Genomic DNA, 15,223 nt, shown 5'->3' with positions numbered 1-15,223 from the left:
ACCTGCAAGACAGCTCACAACCATCTGTAACTCCAGTTCCAGGGGATGCAATGCCCTCTCCTGTCTTTCCTGGGTACTGCACACAGGTGGTACACAGAAATACAGGCAGAACACTCATCACATAGATATATCTAACAAGGAGCAGGAGGAGGAATAACACCTGAAAATCCCTTAGCATTGCCCCTGAGATAGGAACGTCCAGGAACAAAAGAACCTCACACAGGTAAGGCTTGAAGGTTTTAATGTTTTGTGGTTGTTAACAGCAATCTTGAGGGGGTTCTCAGAGAAGCCCCTCTGACTTTAGAAGCATTTCCTGTGGACAATGGACGGTCCAGCCTCGTCATACTCTGGCTTGCTGATCCACATCTGCTGGAAGGTGGAGAGAGAGGCCAGGATGGAGCCTCCAATCCAGACTGAGTACTTCCGCTCGGGAGGAGCAATGATCTGCAAAGAGAAAATGTGGCAAATTATGACCAGCCCCCAGTGGGTGAGAAGTGGGGTACGGAGTTTCATGTTGTGGTCTCAGATACTGTGGCGCTTCAAAACCAGGTGCTCACACGAGCCTAAGATTCTAAACCATCCAGATCAGTACAAAATCCCATCTCAATAATAAAAAATACAAAATTAAAATAAGCAAGGAGGATAAGAAATGAGAAAATTTCTCAACCCACTCCAGAAAAGGATAGCCTCGGTGGACAGGCTAGGGACTGGAGAGGTGGCTCAGTGGGTAAGAGCACTTGTTGCTCCTGCAGAGGACCTGAATTCTGTTCCCAGCACCCACATAGCAACTCACAACTGTATGTAACTGCAGTTCCAGGGGCATCTGAAGCCTCTGGCCTCCACGCGGTGCACAGACACACATGCAGGCAAAAAACACAAGATAAATAAATCTACAAGTAAATAAGATATAAATTGTAAATGATTAGATTGTTGGCCAAATTGCTCTTTACCCTGCCACTCCCCATCTCCTCCATAGAAAGAGTGGGTTCCTCTATTCTGCGACTTTGGGCTGGGCTTCCTGTCACCTTGTCCAGTGGATGCTAGCAACCACAACACAAACAGGAATTGAAATGTTCTTGCCTGGTTGGCCATACTCCCTGTGCCTCCTCCCTCTTCATGAGAAGAACTCTATGGGAGCTGCTGGTCCTTCATCATCAGTCTTGAAGTCTGAGACTCAGGACTCCACCTGAGCTGAGCAGACCCATAGAGGTGCCCAGACAAAGGTGACTCGGGTTAACTGACTTGCTGTTAACCACAACTGTGTAAGTAACTATGCTCGTTGTTATGTGCCGCTGAGATTTTGTAGGTGTTTGTTACTCAGCAATAGCTGACCAGTACCAAAATCCAGCCCTTGCCTGAGATGTTTCCTTTCACAACTCTGTGCTAGTCTACTTAAACCCTGCTATGAGCTTCATTTGGCCATAGCCGCTCTTATATGGGAGGCTCTCAGTATTATGCATGCATCGTTAACCATTTCCACGTGTTCGACAACTTTGAACTCCAACTCATTTTCTAGTTTTTGAAGCATCTGAAGTGTTTTGTTTGTTTGAAATAGGGTCTTACATAGTCTTATTTGGCCTTGAATTCTTTGCATATAAGGAAAACCTTGAATTCCCGATCCTGCAGCCTTTTCCTTTCTCGGACTGAAATTACAGGTGTATGCCACCAATCCAACCCTCAATCTGTCTGTCTGTCGTGTGTCTATCATGGGAGGAGATGTTGTGGTGTAGGTGTACACATGCCGTAACACTTCTGTTGAAGTCAGAGGACAGCCTTTCGGGTCAGTTATCGCCTTTCCTCGTGTGTGTCCTGGGGCATGAACTCTGACCTTCAGACCTGGTGGCAGGCACCTTCACTGCAGAGTCATTTCTCCAGACAGGGTTTCTCTGTGCAGGCTGCCTATCCTGGCTCACTGTGGAGACTAGGCTGGCTTTGAAGAGATCCGCCTGCCTCTGCCTTCTGAGTGCTGGGATTAAAGGAGTGCACCACCACTGCTTGGAAAGCCCTCAATTTGTCAAAAAATCAATTGACAGAAATCCTTGAGAGTGGTATGATTGTTTGGAGACCAGAAGCCAGGGATGCCACCAGAAAAAATGGGATTCCTTTCTGTCAAGACCCCTGAGATTGGACACCACCATAAGAAGTCGTGTTCAGTAGATCAGAGAAGCCTAGTCAAGGTCTAGAACGTCTCTGGGAATTTGAAGTGACAGCCAGTCCTGTGGCTACACATTCCCTTTCTAGAATTTTGCATCTCTTGTTCAAGTTGTATTGTGTTGTTGTATACATGTATGTTTGCATGTATGTGCTTTTTTGCCAAAGGTTAACATCTGGTATCTTCCTCAATCTTCTCCCATCTTATTCTGAGACACAAGGTTTTTCGCTGAACCTAGAGTTTGCTGATTCCGTTAGGTTGGCCAGCCTTCAATCTTTGGGATCTGCCTGTCTCTGCCCCCCTAGTGCTTGGATTACAGATGTGCTGGGATTACAGATGTGCTTCATCTGCTTCTGTATGTGGGTTCCAGGGACTCAGGCTCATAGCAGTACCCTGCTGCCTGAGCCATTTCCAAATCCCTCTTCAAACCATTTTTAAATTTTAATGATACTTTAGTGTTGACACTTTCTTTTCTTAATTTTTTAATGAACTGGACATGGTGGTACTCAATTCTAATTCTAGCACTCAAGTGGCAGAGTCAGGCAGATCTTTATAAGTTTAAGGCCAGTCTCGTCTACATAGGGAATTCCAGATCAGCCAGGGCTAAATAGTAATGCCTATCAAAAAGAAAAGAGAAGAAACGAAAGAAAACTCCCCTCCCCTGTGTGTGTGTGTGTGTGTGTGTGTGTGTGTGTGTGTGCGCGCGCGCGCGCATGTGCACATGCAAGTATCCAGAAGAGCATTAGCTCTTATAAGCTGTAAATTATAAGTCCTGGGTACTAAACTTGGGTCTCTGGAAGAGCAGCAAGCATCTTTTTGTTTTGTGAGATAGAGTCTCACTGTGTATCTCCATCTGGTCTGGAACACAGCATGTAGACCAGGAACTCAAGGGATCCACCTGCCTCTGCCCACAAATCCTGGGACCAAAGGTGTGCCCCACCATGCCTGACCCAGCAGCAGGTGCTCTTAGTGGCAGAGCCATCTCTCTGACCCCGGTCATTCTCACTCTCTCATTCTATTTCCTTCCTCCTCCTGATTTCCCCACAAAGTCTCTCAATATGGTCATCACCTCAAATTCTTTCAATATTATCTTCTCATATGATGTCCATGTGGTTATGGATTGAGCCATGCTAAGTATGTCTTTATCATTGCCCCAAGGAATATAATCCTCCATGATGCGGTTGATTGCAGAACTCCCGGGAAGATAATGATGAAACCAGGAGACCACCACACTCCAAGGCCCAGCAACATCTCCCATATAGGCAGGTGTTTGTATACAGACCAGCAAAAGGGAAGTAAGGCAAGACCTGACCCACCTTGATCTTCATTGTGCTGGGAGCCAGGGCTGTGATCTCCTTCTGCATCCTGTCAGCAATGCCGGGATACATGGTCGTGCCCCCAGAGAGGACATTGTTAGCATACAAATCTTTGCGGATGTCAATGTCACACTTCATGATAGAATTGTATGTTGTCTCATGAATTCCAGCGGACTCCATGCCTGGGGGAGGTGACAGTTTTTTAATCAACACCCATGCCTTCAGAAATGTAGCTCATATCAGGCTCACGCTTGTAATCCCAGGCACTTGGGAGGCTGAAGTAGGAGGGTTGATGAATTCAAGGCTAGCCTGGGTTACAGGGTGAGACACTGTTTCCACATCAGACAAGAACACCAGAAGGAATGTAACTACAGCTCTTTAAAGAACCCTCCCCCTGGCTCACACCCTTGGTCAGCTGTCACCTGGACACACCTCAGATCCCCTACTGCTCATGGCCCTGGCTTTAGTTTCTTTCTGCCTCAGCTGACCTTTCTCTGTTACCCAGGGTACATTTCTGAAGCAACACACTTCTTTCTCCGGCTTTAAGGAGATGTAATTCATCTACTATAAAGTTAACCCTTTTAAAGTGTACAGTTTAGTAGTTATTAGTATATCCACAGAGCTGGGCAACTGTCACCACAATGACAATTTTTAAAGACAAGCTGGCTTTCAATTCACTGTGCAGGTGAGGATGACCTCGAACTCCTGATCTTCCTGTTTCCACACCCCAATCACTGAGATTCCGCGGCTGTACTATCACCTCCAGCTCTAGAGCATTTTAATGACCCCAGAGAAACTCCATGGCTATGAGCAGCCACTCCCCTTTTCCCTAAACACTCCCCAAGAAAGTGGTTTCCTTTATTAAGTATTATCTCTTAGTCCTTGTACTATCTGGTAAGTACATGTCACTGATTCCATTTTTTAAAAGTTTATTATTAACCCTATTGTTTTATTTATGTGTTTGACTGTGGGTTTGTGCTCATGAATACAGTGCCCATGAAGGTCAGAAGAGAGTGTCAGATTCCCTGTTTTTTTTTTAAATATTTATTTATTTATTATGTATACAATATTCTGTCTGTGTGTATATCTGTAGGTCAGAAGAGGGCACCAGACCTCATTACAGATGGTTGTGAGCCACCATGTGGTTGCCGGGAATTGAACTCTGGACCTTTGGAAGAGCAGGCAATGCTCTTAACCACTGAGCCATTTCTCCAGCCCCGTCAGATTCCCTGAAACTAGAGTTACAGGCTGTTAGGAGCTGCCATGAGGGTGCTGAGAACTGAATCTCTAGAAGGATCAGCTTGTGCCCGTAAATGGTGAAGCATCGCTCCAGAATGCCCCATTATTTCCAGTTCTATACACAGGAAAGCCACAGATGGAAGGAGATGGCACGTCAGTGTGACAGTGCTCAGAGGTAGAGAGCTTCAGGATCAGCACTAAGTCAACTCCAGTCTCAGGTTCTCTCTCTACACCACTGTCGAGACACAGACCTCTGCACCTAAATGCTAAATGATGCAGAAGCGGTCTGGATCGACCTTTGCCCTCGTCATTACTTTGTTATTATCATACTATCTCACCTGTCTTGCTTTTCCTTTTAAAAATATTTAATTGTATATGTGTGTGCCTACATGAATTTATGTGCACCATATTCATGCAAGTGCTCATGAAGGCCAGAAGAGGGTACTGGATGCCCAGGACTTGGAGTTACAATCAGTTGTGAGCCAGCATGTGGGTGCTGGGAACTGAACCTTAGGTCCTCTGGAAGAATGGTAAATGCTCTTAATCTCTAAGCCTTGGCTCCAACTCCATCCTGTTTCTTCCTCCATCTTGGTTTCTTTAGTCTTCTATTCAAAATATGTATTTATTTGCTTGTTTATGCAACACTGTCCCTTCTTGGGAAAACTTAGGGCAGGTAAAAGTAACAAACAAAGTTCCTGTGACTCTCTTTCCTCACTTCATCCAGTCCTCTGCCCTGCATCCTCCCACTCTGTCTCCTCCATCCTCCTCCCTGCACCCTGCACCCTGTCTTAAAACCCTTTGTCTTGACTCCTTCCCCCTGTATTGTTGGAACTGCTTTTCCTGAAAATATCTCTTACCTTTATAAAGTGATCTTTGGCCAGACCTTGCAATCACGTTACTCATATGCATTGAAGTCATTTAAAACTATGTATTCCGTCTGCTGTCCTGAAGTATACTCAGCCTATTTAACTTGCCTTTAAGAAAACAATGTAACCAACCTTACTGTACTTTGAACTTCCTATATAATCTCATTTTACAATCTAAGCTAACTGCAAAGCTTTAATCTTAAACCATGTATGATTGCATGTCCCAGATGCAGAAGTGTGTGTGTGTGTGTGTGTGTGTGTGTGTTGTGGTAACCATTTGCTGAAAGCAGTCAACAGGTTGAAAGCAACCTTAAAGAAAATAAACTTGGGGCTGGAGAGATGGCTCAGAGGTTAAGAGCATTGCCTGCTCTTCCAAAGGTGCTGAGTTCAATTCCCAGCAACCACATGGTGGCTCACAACCATCTGTAATGAGGTCTGGTGCCCTCTTCTGGCCTGCAGTCATACACACAGACAGAATATTGTATACATAATAAATAAATATTTTAAAAAAATAAAAAAGAAAATAAACTTCCCACAAACCTTGGAAGCAGCATGAGGATATATAAATTGATAACATCTGTGTATAGTTAAATGCTATTCTGGTTATTTGGGGTCAGTAAAATGTCTTCTCTCCCTTATAAGACTCTGTTAAGGATTTCTGTAAAGAATTCTTCATTCCTTTCCCACACTACGTGTTCTGTGCTGTTCAGTGAATACAGAGCAAAGCTTTTTGCTAGGCACTGGCACCAGACAGGCACCAGCCACATACAACAGGAAGATGACAAACTGAACACAGGTTACAGTTACTAGGCAGGCAGAAGAGATAGGCAGAATTCAAATTTAGGCCCGCTTTTGGTCTAAACTTCTCCCAGAGGAAGATTCTTTTCGTCCGAATCATTATGCCCCTCTACTCCGCACCCTCTATCCTGTACGCCTCCAGCGTTTTATTCTCTATCCTGCCTCTGAGTGACGAGCAGGGCCCATGGGCAGCACCTCACCAATGAAGGAAGGCTGGAACAGGGTCTCTGGGCAGCGGAAGCGCTCGTTGCCAATAGTGATGACCTGCCCGTCAGGCAACTCGTAGCTCTTCTCCAGGGAGGAAGACGAGGCCGCCGTGGCCATCTCATTCTCAAAATCCAAGGCCACATAGCACAGCTTCTCCTTGATGTCTCGCACAATTTCTCTCTCAGCTGGAGGGTGTACAAATGGCAAAGTGGTTACTGGGCTCTGCACGAGAGGTTGTATCAGGTGCTCTCCAGGAAACTCTTAGAATACTTTGAACCCAGCCTTAGGAAGAGGACAGAACTGCCGACAAGAGAGTCCAGGCTCTTCTTCATGCTGGGTTACATGCCCCATCCCTCAAAAAGGCTTGATTCTCAAGCAGGAGCCCAAGGGGTATTCTTCTTGCTCTGTCACTGTCTCAACAATTCCGCCGTTGCTCCTGGGGTCTTAGAGGACACATTATGGGGTAGACTTGAACTTGCCCTGGAGACTTGGCAGAATCTAAAAAAATTACTATCAAAATCCGTCTTACCCAGGTAGAGTTTACGACCCCCTCTCCTCTCAAATAGTTTTGTTTTGTTTTGTTTATGTATGCAAAATTCAGCCTGTATGTCTGCCTACAGGCCAGAAGAGGGCACCAGATCTCGTTAGAGATGGTTGGTAAGTCTCCATGTGGTTATTGGGAATTGAACTCAGGACCTCTGGAAGAGCAACCAGTGCTTTTAACTGCTGAGCTATTTCTCTAGCCCTCAGGTTTTTAAAAAAAATATTACTTGTTCTTATAGAAACTATAGATACCTCCAAGGAGAAAAAAATTATCACCAGCTCTCCAGTAGAGAGTTAAACCTTGTTAAAAGCACAGGGCCTGAGGTGACAGGAACATCAGCAGTGGGCGCTGGGGACAGCAATGCCAAGAAGGCTCCATTGATGGTTTGGCAGAGCACAGCAGAAGGAAGCTAGCTCTCTGCCTTGTCTTCTTCCCCAGAGCACCTCCATGGGGACCTTCATCCTCCAATGAGAGTGTCTTAACACTGCAGGGCTCCCAGTCCACCCTGAGACAGCCTGAGGCCAGAGCCACAGAATTCCCATCATTCCCCAGGACTTCTGGGACTAGATGAGACTGGATCTGAGCTCAAGTATGAATGAGAAAAGGGGCGGGTACCTGTGGTCACAAAGGAATAGCCTCTTTCTGTGAGAATCTTCATGAGGTAGTCCGTGAGGTCCCGTCCAGCCAGGTCAAGACGCATGATAGCATGGGGCAGCGCGTAGCCCTCATAGATGGGGACATTGTGGGTCACACCATCCCCTGAATCCAGAACGATGCCTGTGGACAGGAAAGACAAACCTCACTTTCCTCTTTCACAGACCTGTTTCTGGAGTCGGGTACTGAATGATCTTCCATTATCATATCTTCCTTTAGTAGTTGAGAAAATTCACCCACCGTGAGAATTCCCAGTCATTGTGTGTGTGTGTGTGTGTGTGTGTGTGTGTGTGTGTGTCCCCTTCTCCAAAATGAGAAGATTGGGTTGTAGAAGGCAGGTACTATGTCTCAATTTCTTGGATTCCTTAAACTGCATACATGATAATGGACATTTGACAATTTACCCTAAGTCTGATCCACACATTCTGTTATCTGTTACTTTAGACTACACACTCCCTATGAGGGTGTCAGGTATCCTGGAGTTGGAGCTTCCTAATGTGAATGCTGGGCCTGAAGTCAGGTCCTCTACAAAAGCAGTGTGTGCTCCTAACTGCTGAGCCACCTCTCCAGCCAGGTACACTATTGTTTGATACAGACTTTGTGAAAAGCCTTGGAAGGCTGAATGCGCAGGTAAGCAGGGAACATATAAAAGAATACATTTTAAAAAGCATCTATGCTAGTGCTCAAGTCCCTGCTGAGGACCACAGATTCTCTGCTTCCTGGGCATCCTTCTATATCGAGGCCACATTCGCATGCACAAAGTCGTTGCCGTGAGGGTGTGGGGATAAGTGCCTGGCGTGACTGTGATAAGGAAACAGCCTTGCTCACATATCAATTCGCGTATTAATTATAGCTTGGTTATGTAAATTCTTTCCAACTACACAAGCAGGCTCACACCCAGCGTGCTTTAGGGGCCTTCTCATTTCTTGTTTCCTGGGCACTGGATGTTCCTTTTGTTCTAAGCAGGAACCTCTGTAGGGGTCCCACTTGACCAGGCTTCCCCTGCTGTAGTGCACGTTATATTGGTACTGTCACGTGCTGTTTGAGCTCACTGGGAAGCTGGCTCTGGAAATGGAGTTGTCCCCGCCTCCATTTCAGATCCAAGCATGTTTGCAAGGCCCTATCAGTGGATGGGCTGTCCCTCCACCCACTCTGTGGTGGGGAGGGAAGAGAACAGAAGAGTACAGTGTCGTGCCCTTGTGAACAGCTGGAAGCGAAGCCATCTCCAGCAAAGGTTACTACTGCTTATCCCATGGTTTATAAAAAGTGCCCAGAGTTCAGCCACGGAGAGAAACTCTGTCAGTCAGGGACTGCAGCTGACTGCCAGTCAGTCTCTGTTGGATGTTTCTAAGCCCCCAGTTTGATGATGTCACCTACTGTTACTTGTTCTTTTACCTGGAGGGGACACTGCCCTGCCTCAGTGGGGTTTCTACCGCCTGTTTTGAGGAACCAATCTGATGATGTTCTGCTATCATATTTGTCTCTTGCTATTCATTCTTTTCCTTTTGGTTGCTATAAACTTGCTACAGACTGTCATTCAAAACCACCACAGATCATCTTCAGGACTGCGAAGAAAACCTGGAGCCAGGAAAGGAAAGGTTCAGTGCTCCTCACCGGTGGTGCGGCCAGACGCGTAGAGGGAGAGCACAGCTTGAATGGCGACGTACATGGCAGGGACATTGAAGGTTTCGAACATGATCTGGAAAGACATCAAGGAGACAAGGATTGTCTCACAAACACCACAGCATCTCCTGGCCTACAGAATGCTCCGAAATTCTCAAGGGCAAGAACTACGTCAAGCTCAGTGGTCCTCCTTCATCCCACGTCCACCTCTCCCGGACCTGCCCTGGTGGCCCATGCATTCAGCAGGTCTGTAAAGACATTTTGCTGCATTGGTGCATTATGGGGAAGAAGTGCCTGGCCAGGCTGCTTACCTGGGTCATTTTCTCCCTGTTAGCCTTGGGGTTTAGGGGGGCCTCCGTGAGCAGGCTGCTTACCTGGGTCATTTTCTCCCTGTTAGCCTTGGGGTTTAGGGGGGCCTCCGTGAGCAGGGTCGGGTGCTCTTCCGGTGCTACTCGTAGCTCATTGTAGAAGGAATGGTGCCAGATCTAGAGGGGACAAAAGCCAGAGAAGCCCAGCAGACTCCTTGGGGTCTGGAAAAGACCCGGCTGGCCTGTGCATACTGGAGAAGAGCAACCGAGTGCTACACAGGACAGGGTGGATCCCGAGAGGCTGGTAATCCCCGGGAATCTCTGATCTCCTCCCTAAGCATGCCAGACCTAGAGCCAATGTATGTGCTGATGTCAACCATTTGACCCTTCTTCTTCTTCCCTCCTCCCTCTTTTTCCTGTTGTTTTGTGTGTTCCAGGAGGCGGGATGCACTCAGTGCTTCTTGTTTTCAGGCTTCTTGGTTGTGTTTAGTTGTTGAATACACGGGCAAGAGGTCAGCCAGTCGGGGGAGAGAAAAGCCAGGAGATTTCTCTCATCTGTGGTGTGGCCCACCATAAACACACCTTCACTGGATGGTTGCTCTTCCAGCACACCAAGTCCTGCTGGGTTCCAAGGACACTGCCTACCCCCTGAAATCCCTGCAGCGGACTCTGGAGAGCAGAGGAGCTTGAGTGGTAACTAGTACTCGTCTCTCTCTGGCTGCCACCATCTTGCTCACACCACAACAAGCGTTCACATTGTCAGCCCCACCTCCTGCTGTGATCCTGGCCCATTTGTGGGCCCAGTTCTCACTGTTGGCTGATGACCAGGCTGGTGCTTGGAGCAGGGGCTCCGCACATCAGCGCGCAGTCATCTTAGATTGGCTCAGTCAGTGTTTTGTGGGACAGACCTGTGTGCCATGGCAGGTGTAGTGGCACTCCTAGTCTTATTGGAGAGCATCTATTATGCTAGCACAAAATTTGGTTATATTTCCAGACATTACCATATTTCTCTGTGTGTGTGTGTGTATGTGTGTGCACACGCACGCACGTGCATGCGTCTGTGTGCACACATATGACCACATATGCATACCTATCCTAGACAAGAATCCCTGCCCTTCTAGGAGCAGCTGGCTTAGCTCCACCCAGACGTGCCAATCGGTATCGTTAGGAGGGGGCCAAGCACTGTGCTTCATTTTGGTTTTTCAAAGCACCGCTGAGTTTAGGAATGTTGACAAATCAAAAAATCTGGAGAATATCTTATATCCCATCTGTTGTTATAGTTAGCATTTTGACATCTTTCCCTTGTGACTCTTGTATTTATGTTATTTGTAATTTATTATTTCCTTTCCTTTTTGTTCTTGGGTTTTTGAGACAGGGTTTCTCAGTGTAATAACCCTGGCTGTCCTGGAACTTGCTCTGTACCGCAGGCTGGCCTCAAACTCACAGATATTTTTGCCTGCCTCTGCCTCCTGAGTGCTGGGGTTAAAGGTGTGTGCCACCACCACCTGGCTATTATTTCTTATTCACTTCTTATCCATTATCAACATCATCATCATTTTCATCATCATTATCGTTACATGTTGAAATTTGATTTTAATTAATTGATTAAATATTTTTGAGACATGGTTTCTCTGGTTAGCCCTGGCTTTCCGGGAACTTTGATGTAGATCAGGCTGGCCTCAGACTCTCTGACTTGCCTGCCTCTACCTCCCCAGGGCTGGGATTAAAGGCGTGTGCCACTAATCTGGTTGTTTTTACTTTATTTTGAAGTGCAAATCTTTTTTTAAGAGAGTAATTTTCTTAAAAGGGGGATTTTAAAAAGTATGTGTATTTATGTGTATGTGTGTGTGTGTGTGTGTGTGTCTGTGTGTGTCATGCACATGAATATAGGTGTCCTCAGAGGCCAGAAGATGACTTTGGATTCCCTGGTGCTGGAATTATAGGTGGTTGTGTGGCACCTGATGTGGGTTCTGGGTGCCAAACTCAGGTCCTTTGCAAGAGCAGCCTGTACTCTTAACAGCTGAGCTATCTCGCAGCCCTAGTTGAGATATTCAGCATTTTAAACACGGGCCCATGTCTGGCCTGACAGAGTAATGCAGGAGAGGCGGAGGCTGGAAGTTAGGTATGACTGGATCCTCAAAGGGTGCTACAAAGAGTTGGGAATATAGAGAATTGAATGGATGCCAAGGACAAGGGAAACTGTGGGAAGCCATTGCCATGGTCCAGGGAGAGAGGGTTGGGCTGAGGCTGGAAATTATCTGGGGAGTGGAAAGGGAAGGAGGAAGGCTATGGGAAGCATTCCCAAGGAAGATTGACAGGGCTCAGAGACCGTAGGAGAGGAGAGTCAAGATGCGATATCACCATTAGAACAACCACACCGGGGGCTTCAGATACCTTTTCCATGTCGTCCCAGTTGGTGATGATGCCGTGTTCAATGGGGTACTTGAGGGTTAGGATCCCACGCTTGCTCTGAGCCTCGTCCCCCACATAGCTGTCTTTCTGGCCCATTCCCACCATTACACCCTGTGACATGAAAGAAAAGGAGAGAAAAGTGAATTGGCTCAGGGGTCCTCGCACAGGGATTCAGTCATTGTAATGGTTCCCGGAAAGGAGACAGATGAGCAAAGGAAGCAGGAAATGAAGGTGGGCAGAGCCAGGAAGAGGAGGTTGGAATTTCTCATGGGCTGATCCCTTTTCTCTCATAGAAGAGATGTGGTTTTCTGAAGGAGAACAAAGCCCACAGATATATGTATTCCCTTATCTCGTGTTATACTCTCTGCGAAGAAAGCGATAGAGACACAGAGAGAGTAAGAACACTCAATATAGTTCTTTCAATGCAGGTCCTATATGGCTCACTGCCGGTGGCTCACAATCTTGGATCCAGATGGAACACACCTGATGGCGAGGACGGCCCACAATGGAGGGGAAGACAGCCCTGGGGGCATCATCTCCTGCAAAGCCTGCCTTGCACAGGCCAGAGCCATTGTCACACACAAGGGCGGTGGTCTCTTCTTCACACATGGTGGGTGTGGCTGCGTGAGCTGGGGGCTGGAGCACCTTGAGGTTGGAAGAGAAGAGAACAGTTAGCCACTTGTCAGGTAACAGGGGGAGACAGTCTTCGTGGCTCTGGGGTTTTGTTCTAGAAGGGACAGACACAGGTTTGGCATCCTTGTTTCTGGAAGCTGCATCTCATGCCTTGCTTTAGTTGCTAAGCATAGAATTCTGTGCCATAGACACATGTATGAAATGTACATCAGTGTCCTCACACCTGAAAATGTGACTGGCTTTAGAGACAGTTCTTTACAGAGGTCAACTGAGTTTAGAATGAGGTTATAAATTCAGTATGATTGGTCTCCAATATGGTTGTATTTATTATCTGTGTAAGAAAAGAAAATCAGAATACTAATATAGGGCGAGAGCTGACATGTGAAGACATGACTAGAAGGCAGCCGTCTATAAACCAGGGGAAGTCCTGAGGAGAAAGCAACCCTGATAGCATCTTGACCCTCAGACTCCTAGCGTCCAGGATTGTTAGAAAACAAATTTCTGTCCTTAGAGGCCCTGTCTGTGGTACTGTGTTATGGCAAAAAACCAATTAATACATTTTATTTTTATTTAATTTTAGTTTTTGAGACAGGGTCTCACTATATGCACCACGTGTGTGTCTGTGGAGGCCAGAAGAAGGTTTCAGATCCCCGACAACTGGAGTTGAGAATGGTTCTGAGCTGTCATGTGGGTGCTGGGAACTGAACTTGAGTCCTCTGCAAGAGCAGCAAAGTCCTCTCAACCACTGAGCCATCTCTCCATCTCTGGGGTCTTCCCATACAGCCTTGACTGGCCTGGAACTCACTATGTAGACCAAGGTGGTCTCAAACTCAGAGATCTGTTTGCCTCTGCTGCTGAGCGCTGGACCGAAGGTGTGCGCCCCAGTGCCCGGTTTATTACATGTTATTTTAAAAGATGAAATAGTTACAAAACTTTCATTCAGTGGAGAGAATCGTGAGAGCACTTAACAGCTGTTAAACACGCTGAGAAGTTCTACACTAAATCTGAGACAGGACTGGTGATTACAAGAAGAAAGAACTCTTACAAACCGATAAGTAGACAGCCCAAAAGAAAAAGAAAGACAGTGAGAAGACAATGGGCCAATAAGGGAAGTAAAACCCTCCCAATGAAAGACTCCCATTTCCCTGACAAATGAAACAAAACCACCTTCCACCTAGCACATATATTTTTAATATGTTTGTATATGTGTGTATGTGTGCAGAACTTGTGCCCATGTGTGTGCATGTGTGTGTAGGTCAGGAGACAACCCACTGAACCTCCCTTTCCCTCCCTCCTTCCTTCTCTCTCTCTTAAAGATCTATCTATCTATCTATCTATCTATCTATCTATCTATCTATCTATCTATCATCTGTCTATCTATTTACAATTTCTTGCAAGAAAGAGAGAAGCTATCTGGGAAGGAAGGGCTCTAATGTGCCTTTGGCAGGTGTGACAGGGCTGGCACTGTTGTGACTGGAGGAGAGGGGTGCTACAGGCGGCAGTGACTGATCCCAGACAGCCTTCTGGGCAGTGAGGAGTATGAGCATGGGATTTTGATCAGGAGGTAATGAAGGGCAGATGGGGTCAGGGCAGAAGTTTATTAGCATAGGGGTTGGAAGGATGGCTCTTGCCGAGGACCTGGGTTCTATTCCCAGCACCTACATGGTGGCTCACAATCAACTGTAACTCTAGTCCCAGGGGATCTGATGCCCTCTTCTGGCCTCCTGAGAACTAGGTACGAATGTGGTACACAGATGTGCAGGCAGAACACCCACACACATAAAATAAAATAACAATTAGAAAATGCATTATTGTATGTGTGCATGGAGTGGCTGGAGCTCAGAGAGCTGTGGTTGGTTCTTCCCTTCCACCTTTACCTGGATTCTGAGGACTGAACTCGGGCCATCAGGATCGGACAGCAAATGCTTTGCCCAGTGAGCCACTCTGTGGGCTTAGCTTTGTTTAAAACAATGAGAATTGAGGGGCTGAAGAGGTGACTCGGCAGCTAAGAGCACTGTCTGTAGTTCTAGAGGACCTGGGCTCTATTTCCAGCACCTATATGGTAGCTCAAGACTATAACTCCAGTTCCAGGGGTTCCATCACCCTCACACAGGCATGCATGCAGAGAAAACACCAATGCAATAGAATAAGATAAGTAAATTAAAAACAATCAGAATTGAAAACCATCTTAATAATGCAGTTATTGAATATGTTTGTTGGCTATGAATTGCTAGAAACCTCCACCCAACCACCTAATGGATAAAGCAAAGTAGCTAATGTAACAAAGTATCTAATGTAACAAGAAAAGCGCCAAGTTACTTCCATCACACTGTGCTCAGTGCTTCTAAGTTTGACGACATATCATGTATTTTTATATACTATATGTATGTGTATATACATATACACACACATATATACATATATAGATATACATATACACATATTTCTTTCTTTTTTTTTTTTTTTTTTTT

The 15,223-nt window shown here is 46.3% G+C and overlaps 1 protein-coding gene across 4 annotated transcripts in view; it reads right to left on the bottom strand.

Annotated features, from left to right (window-relative positions):
- Positions 1-234: 234 nt before the first annotated feature.
- Positions 235-15,223, bottom strand: part of Actg2 (actin, gamma 2, smooth muscle, enteric) — a 26,774-nt gene continuing 11,785 nt past the window's right edge. For 3 of the 4 annotated variants that reach the window (XM_013352862.2, XM_005364652.2, XM_013352863.2), the window contains exons 2-9: positions 12,603-12,764; positions 12,102-12,230; positions 9,774-9,884; positions 9,391-9,475; positions 7,738-7,899; positions 6,572-6,763; positions 3,469-3,650; positions 235-444 (exon numbers count right to left, since the gene is read on the bottom strand). In XM_013352862.2, coding sequence (XP_013208316.1) covers positions 301-444; positions 3,469-3,650; positions 6,572-6,763; positions 7,738-7,899; positions 9,391-9,475; positions 9,774-9,884; positions 12,102-12,230; positions 12,603-12,728 — 1,131 coding nt within the window. In that variant the 5' untranslated portion in view covers positions 12,729-12,764 and the 3' untranslated portion in view covers positions 235-300. The other variant, XM_026787985.1, reaches the window with a different exon arrangement.

This window comes from Microtus ochrogaster, assembly GCF_000317375.1.
Source record: "Microtus ochrogaster isolate Prairie Vole_2 chromosome 14 unlocalized genomic scaffold, MicOch1.0 chr14_random_3, whole genome shotgun sequence".
Classification (NCBI taxonomy): Eukaryota; Metazoa; Chordata; class Mammalia; order Rodentia; family Cricetidae; genus Microtus; species Microtus ochrogaster.
This window is presented reverse-complemented; position numbering and strand designations above follow the sequence as displayed.